This window comes from Mesoplodon mirus (assembly GCF_964341445.2).
Source record: "Mesoplodon mirus genome assembly, contig: HAP1_SCAFFOLD_1783, whole genome shotgun sequence".
NCBI lineage: Eukaryota > Metazoa > Chordata > Mammalia > Artiodactyla > Ziphiidae > Mesoplodon > Mesoplodon mirus.
The window spans coordinates 18,026-26,396 of record NW_028294506.1 but is presented as its reverse complement, the minus strand read 5'-3'; the positions used below and the strand labels follow the sequence as shown (position 1 = coordinate 26,396).

Sequence of the window (8,371 nt, the reverse complement as noted above, 5' to 3'; positions counted from 1 at the left end):
TCGTGAAATACGTAGGTCATCTCTGGCCTTCACTGTAACAACTGCAGCTCCACCCAGTCCTCGAACCGGCATCTTAAAAGAAATAATACTTTATGTAGAAGTGTATTAGAAAAGTAGAAAGAAAAATTAAGAGTTTATTTCAGCTGAAAGTAACCATAAAAATGAAATTAACACCATTGAAGTTACACAACAAAGATTTAAGAAAAGAAAAGAAACAATGAAACATTATCTATAAATAAAAGCTTATAAGAAAAAAAAGAATACCCTATAGTTCACTTGAGGTCCACCTCCTCCCTCCACCGTAATCAGAAGATTTGTATAGAATCGAGCATTCTGAGACGGGGAAAATTCAATTCGAAGCGGAACAGTACGACGTGCATCCAGAAGTAAGATTTGGCTGTCCAAGAGCTGCAACCAATATGGTCGTTCTTCATTAGAGCATTGAATAGTGATAGGAAAGATTTTAGAAAATAACTAGTGTACAGTAAAAGGTGGTCCAGAATGACTGAGCTTCGCCCTTATTTGAAGAGAGGTATCTGTACGATTGGTAACATCAACGTTCGAAACAGCTGTATCTCCAATAGCTACGAAACCGAACGCTACTTCGAGTTGAGGGATATAAAGCACAGACCTAAATCTCAATTTTCAGAAAATAAAGCTGTCATAAAAATCTTATTGGTAAGTGAAAAAAAAAACCTCCGCGTCGGATTAGAAGTCAGTTGTGAAAAGCATGGAACCATAGCGTTTGTAGATAAAGAGCTAGATGATCTTGCAGAGGAATGCGGTCGAGAGCTCAACTAAAGATATATTCGTCAACTTCATTCACTCGCACGTCATTAGGTTGTATGGGGCATACGAAAGAAGTGAATAACGACCAAAAACAGCTACGAGCCGCTCTCTGGGGAACTTAGCAAACCTATTAGTTGCCTTGCCGACCTTTGAAGAGTATACGTGGACTTACTTCTTCAAGCTCTGAAGTGTCTCACCACTTCTTCCCAATCATAGAATCAACCAGTATACACAGAATCAAGAATGATTATGACTAATGTATGTTGTGTGCAAACCATCCCAGCACAACAGATATAGGAATTATATCTTTGATCATAAAAAATACATAGTTGGTTTTGGCTTACATTTACTCACAAACAGCAATAGGGCGCAACATATAGTACTATGCAGCTAACGGATTGAAGTGTCATCATAGAGATATGCGTACAATTAGCAAAATATGTATGAAAAACAGCTTGAATAGCTAATAAACAAGCAAACAACAGCACGGAAGTTGATGAGAGCGAACACAAAAATTTATACACAAATACTAATTGTTTACTTATTATACATAGAGTGCTTGCTAATTAGATCCTACTTGCCTAGCTTTCCCTTTATTGCTTTCGTTGCCTTATAACCCTAATCCAAGGATGGAAAATGGATTGTATACGGGGTTTGAATGCAACTTTACAATCATTCTTCTATTCATTATAAATGGCCCAGAAAGGTATCAGAGAGACAGAATAAGATGCAAGAGAGCTTTAAGGTGAACATTGGGATGGCTGACAATAATGATTGTGGCTTAAGCCACCCAGTTGTAGTTGCAACTTCAAAAGATTTGTACGTTTGTATTTTATAGAATAACACACGCAAACGTCGCGATGCTCGAAAAGGATCACCACCAGGAACGAATATTGTAAGAGAAAGAAGAACTATTAAAATCATAAAAGCAAAAAAACCGCCTCACAACGCACCTCTCCCTCGCATGAAACCTTCCCTTGATTACAAGCAGCACCATGATCCATTTTCTAAAATGTATACATTAGGAAATAAAAAAAAGAAAATCAAAAAGAAACCGAGAAGGAAATAATATTCAAATGAATGTTGGCGGTACCATTCGCTTCGGAGTAGAGTCTTCACCATGTAAAGCATTTTGAGAGGTGAATTTTTAGCCAGATATATTTCCAGTTCGTCTTGATCTAATCTCTTTTTTAACCCACCTAAGACAACGTGTACAACGTCTAAATTTTTGTGTCGAGCCCATGGAACAACGTATAATTTCTCATCTCTCACGCAACGAATAATATGTGACTCATGATTTTCACTGTAGTTTCGCAATAGCCCGCCCCTTATTTGTGTATTCGGCTCTACAATTTGGCTTATCTATTTAGTTTTCCATTTTTCTATTGAAATGCGTTGCTGTCGCCTTTGGCGGTCGATTTTGCAACACATGTAGTATATTTCTCCAATTTTACACAACATTTACAACTATCCACTTTAAAGAAAAGTATTTATCGCCTAGGAACCCTATAATAAACGAGGCTTGGCTCGATCTCGCGCTCCAAACAAACCGAACTCTCCATCCTTTGAGATCAGGAAAGTGGTTCCAAAAAAAAACATTACCTGGAAACATCGGTAGGCCACGCAAGATCGTATAGGGCAAATATATTACCTGTTCGAGGCTCAGCGTAATAGATTGTAAATCCCAAAGTTATTGACCAACGCCAAAAACTCTACCCTCTTATAAATTCAGTACTACAACTATGATTCTTAAAAGAGATTTCAAATGAAAAACAACCAATTGCTGGTAATAACTGGATGTTCCACGGATTTCCACTCACTGAGGTTTTTCCTCACTGATGGATCTCGAGCCGGTTAGTCGTGAGGCTACGTGGCGCGTCCCCAGGTGGCGGATAGGGGGTCAAACGCGAACCAAAAGCGACCTTGTGCTTCCCAGAGCAGCAGGTGGATCAAAGGGATGAACACTCTTTTTCTGCTGCGCAGATCTGGCAGTGCAAATTGTATTCTACAAGTCAATTCGGCCAAAAGCCTGCAAGCAAGTGACTAGGAAGTACATGGGAGGCGGTTAGGAGTCCTGTCCACTCAACTCCAATGAACTCTGGGAATGACTGGCAAGCTACTCATTAGTATATTCAGCCCCCATGGTTAGAGCCCGGCAAGCTACCCCGTGGGTACAAAAGATGCCAAACAGAGTAAAATAAATGAGAGTCATTCCCCTGACCACGAAAGAGCCCCCGATAAGGCAGCGTTGGGTAGGACGAGTACGGAGAGGCTGCTACAATCTCAGGGCTATCTGGGCTACCTAAATGTGATAGGACTAAGGTGACGATCTGTACCTACAACGCAAGATCGCTTGCATCTGAGTCCGCTGTTGAGGACTTGCTGATGCAGGCCAGAAAGATCAGATACGACGACATCGGACTGGCTGAGACGAGGAGACATCATTCCTTTAACGCCGTTTATGATCCTGGAAAAGAACTCTTCCTTGGAACATGCGACAATAGAGGAGTTGGAGGCGATGGTGTCCTCGTCAACACGAGTTTGGCCATGAACATCGAATCGTTTAAACAACTAACAACCCGAATCGGACGGTTAAGGTTGAAGAGATGTGGGCCTATGCCGGCTCTAATTATCTACGTCGTCTACGCAGCTACCTCAAGCTACGACGAAGATGAGGTCGAAGCGTTTTATATGGACTTGGAGAAGTTCTACAGAGAAGATCATACCTCCTTCAAAGTCATAATTGGCGACTTCAACGCTAAGATTGGACCGAACAGGGAGAGAGGCTATCCGAGTTTATCATGACGACCAAGACAATCCATGGTAACTCACAGTTCCAAAAGCCCCTCTCTCAACGCTGGACGTGGGAATCCCCCAATGGAGAGTACCATAGTGAAATAGACCACATCATAGTAAACCGAAGATTTTGCATAACCGATTTGGGTGTGCAAATGCACTGGCTCGTCTCTTCACAGGCTACCTGTCAGAATGCAAGCTTCCAAACAATGGAAGACCAGCAAAACCGTGTTGTTGTACAAAAAGGGAGACCTCCACGACATTGGCAACTATCGCCCAATCTGCCTGCTGTCCGTCGTAAATAAACTCTTTACTAGAGTCATTCTCAACAGGATGGACAGAACATTGGACGAGGTACAGCCATGCGAGGAAGCAGGGTTCCGAAAAGGATTCAGTACGATAGACCACATACACACAATAACGAGGCTCATCGAACTATCACGAGAGTATAGAAGACCGCTCTGTCTCATTTTCATCGACTTGAGGAAAGCCTTTGACTCCTTTGAGACAGAAGCGGTTATAGAAGCTCTGGGAAACCAGGGCGTCGCTACCCAAACACCACTCCTTCGTGAGCTATAGAACAATTTCACGAATAGAATACCGTATCGCCATTTTACAACGCAATTAAAATGAACGTAAAGAGGGGTGTTCGACAAGGCGACACAATGTCGCCAAAACTTTTCACATCGAGCCTCGAAGCCGTTATGCGAAAATTGGAATAGGACAATGAAAGAGTGAAAAATGATGGTCGGCAACTACACCATCTTCGCTTTGCTGATGATATCGTCCTTATAACATCAAACATCAGTCAGGCGGAACGAATGCTTGCCGACATTGACCGAGTATGTGGAAGTATTGGTCTTCGACTATACATGACGAAAACGGTATTCATGAAAACGGATCGGTCTCAAAGGCCCCATTTAAGCTCAACGGAACAAATATCTCCGAATGCAACAGTTATGTGTACCTAGAAGAACTCGAGAACTCAACATGATGAATGACGTAGCTCCATAGCTGAGCAGGAGGAAGAGAGCAGCTTAGGGAGCTTTTAAGAGCATCGAGGATGTAGTGAAGAGGATGAAGAACACTCGACTCCGTGCCCACATTTTTGACTCAACGATGCTTCCTGCATTAACATACGCATCAGAGACCTGATCGCTACGTAGGCAGGATGAAAGAACACTCAGCGAAAGGGCGATGCTAGGAGTGTCGCGTGTCACGCAAGTGAGAGAGGGAATACGAAGCTCGGACCTACGTCAACGATCGAAAATTAGAGACGCCGTCCTTTACGCCAAAATGTCAAAAATAAGGTGGGCCGGGCACGTGATGCGACGAAATGGCAACCGATGGACAAGAGCCGCCACGGATTGGATTCCTCGGGATGTCAAGCGCACAACAGGAAGACCACCGACCCGATTCTTCAGAGTTCTTTACAAACACGCTGAACGAATGGTATGATGCTCAACGTGTCCCTAGAGCGAGCAGAACCCTTTGGACCACTCTTGCACGCGACAGGGACAGATGGAGGAATTACTGGCACCCGCTTGATTCAATCGAAGATCAACGGGAATACAGGTGATACAGTTGAACTGGATGTTAAATTGTATGTTCAAATAAACGCTTGTGTTATGTCGGCCGAAGAGAACTGAACTTTTTCGAATTGTTCAACGAGTGTAAAAAATACAATTCATAAGCCACAGAAACATCCAGTGTTTCTCATATGCGAAGAAAGTAAAGAGAGGTACATAGAAGGACAAAGATGACTTCAGTGGTGGAGCAATATGATGCATCACGACACTTGGATTATCGAGAACAGATTTTGCAATGGACTGCAGCTTCTGGGAGAATGAACAGAACTTTAAGAATTTTTGGAGTACTTCTAATATCTCGTTGTGAAAGTAAAGTGGCTTGGGCAGGCGACGAATCAGAATCGAGGGTACCAACATCTTTTGAAGAGATGAACATATTTATTAGACTGTGCCTTCACATAACAACTGTTAACACTACTAAGAGGAATTCCAAACTTCGCTTATGTATTCCATCCTCTTGAATCCCAAATCCCATCAAGAGATAAATTTGAAAATCTGTCTTACTTAGCTTACAATGAAAGTAGAACTGGAGACTTTTAAAATGTCTTCTAAACAATATGCGAATTGCTAACTTTGCTTCAGTAGAGAAAATTTCCTGTTTGAAAACCTCTCTAGGACGCTGGAAAGATTGCACAAGCTCAAAGAGTTTTCAAATTGGTGAGTAGAAGCTCCTTAGGTAAAGGATTAACTATTCGGCTTTGATTAGACCATGAAGGAAGTGGCATGTGGTCGATTCCATCAACCATCATAGGAATGATTGAATGCGTATCTGGCCTATACACTAGTCAAAGGTGGCCCAATGATGTTTCAAGTTAGTGCTTTTATCCTTCCAAACAAGTTTTAACCAACTCGTCATCCACGGAGAGATGAAGGCATGGTGACCTTAGATGAAGGGATCGAACCTTTGTTCGATACAGTGCATATTGCAAATTCACCTCTAATCACTGCTCTACACCAGCCCCTCCTGAGGTTATATATATGTATATATATTATAAATATATAAATGTTATATGTATATATTTTTGTATATATGTTTGTTTGTATGTATATATACATATATGCAAACTCCACAAGTATATATATAAATGGTATACCAAAAGGTTCAAAAGTTGATGGCAAAACGTTTAGGTTATACGAGTTGTTACGATAGAGTCGAGTATCTCTAATGTCTTCAATGATAAAACATATGGAATCATAATAATAAGCTGGTACTCTTAGTTTCCTTTTTCTTAGAACAGTTCCGTCGCGAAAAGAACTAACCCGTTTGCAAAAAAATTTTGCAAACTTTAATTTGTACAAAATAAGCTTCTCAGGCGACGCGTGATATAACGTCTGCATCGGGAAGCTGTATAGATTAAATATATGGAGAAGAGCAATAAAAAAGTAGTGGGTGGGCGAGCAAAATAAAGAGCTGAAAGGAAAATGAATCATGCTAAATAGAACGATAGCAAAATAAAGTCAAAGAACAACCGTCAATGTGGCAGAAACCTTTGAAACCATTTCATTGTCAGGAACAATTGTCTTATTCATATCTGTAGTTTTATCCTGAACAGAATATGTTAGCCTTGAAAATAAATCAGGAAGACAGCCTTTACAGAAACACTTGAAACTTAACCTACCAAAGCATTTTCTGCCACAGCGAATCCAGCCTAAACTACAAATATATTGCGCAATGTTATTGCGGCAACTATAAAAGACAGCTCCTACCATGATTCCACCACTGCTACATGATTTAGTGGAAGAGAGATTACGCGAGGTACACGGCAATGATGGTTTACTTAAATAGAGCAGTGTGAATGCACCATTTTTTACTAATTAAGATATATGCACTGACATATATGAAACCGGAGGCGCAAAAAGGTGATTATGAGCTTTTCGTGGCTTCACTCGACTTTTTCTATGCTCTTCCAACACCTTCATTAACGATTCTGTGGAAGCACCAGAGGGTTGTTTCTGAAAAATTTTTCGTTTTAATTCTGGAAAGGTGTCCGACTAATAAGAAACATTTTCATAAACGGGTTAAAAGATTCGACATTAGAGATAATTCCACCGTTCTTCCAAGAACTCAAACACCGCGATCTCTTTTTTAACGAATAAATAACTGAGAAAAACTATGCTGTTTTTCATGCCAGGGTTATCAATGTTTCGCAAGAATTTACTAACCTAACTTATGTGTAATAGTCACTTTTAAATATACTTCTTGCTTAAGTTAAGACAATAAATACTCGTTTCAGAATTTTTGATTATCGAAGATACACTCTTCGTTAGGATCAAAGGTATACCTTTAAAACCTCTTGAATTGTCCTTATACTTAAATGAAGCGATCCCGTGGTTTCCGCAACAGAGTGCTCATCAAGTGTAGATGAAGCTAAAAAGAAAAAACAACTCTATACACATAAAAGGAACCCGAACTAAAGCCAATTTTTCCATGTAAATTACCTTCAGGCAGGATCAGAGATATACCATGGAATTCTTTAGCAAGATCATGATGTCGAGATGTAGCTTTGGCTATTAAGGCTGAAAAACATATATATGTATATATACACATATATGTATATATATGCATATATATATGTATATACACATGTATGTACGTGTGCATACATATATATATGTAAAAGAGTGAATATGCAGTGGATGGCTATAGAATTAATATGAAAATGCAGTAACACACAAATAGGAGTGCTCGTTTGTACGACTCCTGAAGATGAAACAGAAGGGTTTGTCGGTTCGTTGGTCCTTTCGTCAACGGATTGTTGAACATTGTCATATTCATGCAATTCCTTTTCATCAACTAAATTAAAAAAAAAAAGTATTACACAATGACATCACGACATGGTAGATTGCAGAGGAAATTCTACTAGTACCTCGTTAATTAGTATACAACAATTCTAGTGCAAACTCACAGTTTGATTCACGATCTGAAAGCGGGGCATCGTCGAAACTCTGATCATCGAATCTGTCTTCCACTATCTCTTCATCATCCGCAATGCTAGACATTTTGGAAGTGTCTGAAGATATTAAAGAGAACAACAAATAAAAAAATATATTTGGAATGCATACTGACTCTAGCAACGGTCATCCAGATTAAACGTTAAAAATCCACTAACATTAACGGAACAGTAAAACTCAAACACAATAGAGAAACCATTAAGAAAATCGATATATTATTTCTGAGTAATCGATATGGAAATTTC

At 40.0% G+C, this 8,371-nt stretch overlaps 1 protein-coding gene across 1 annotated transcript; it reads right to left on the bottom strand.

The window, feature by feature from the left end:
- Positions 1-638: 638 nt before the first annotated feature.
- On the bottom strand, positions 639-7,662 carry LOC309798128 (uncharacterized protein; the record flags this gene model as incomplete). The annotated part of the gene is made up of 7 exons (XM_082646427.1): positions 7,614-7,662; positions 7,457-7,542; positions 6,882-7,127; positions 6,794-6,823; positions 6,645-6,719; positions 1,743-1,796; positions 639-797 (listed from the first exon to the last, which is right to left on the bottom strand). Exons 3-7 carry the CDS (start codon positions 6,882-6,884, stop codon positions 639-641), a joined length of 321 nt encoding a protein of 106 aa, XP_082502553.1. The 5' UTR covers positions 6,885-7,127; positions 7,457-7,542; positions 7,614-7,662.
- Positions 7,663-8,371: the final 709 nt, after the last annotated feature.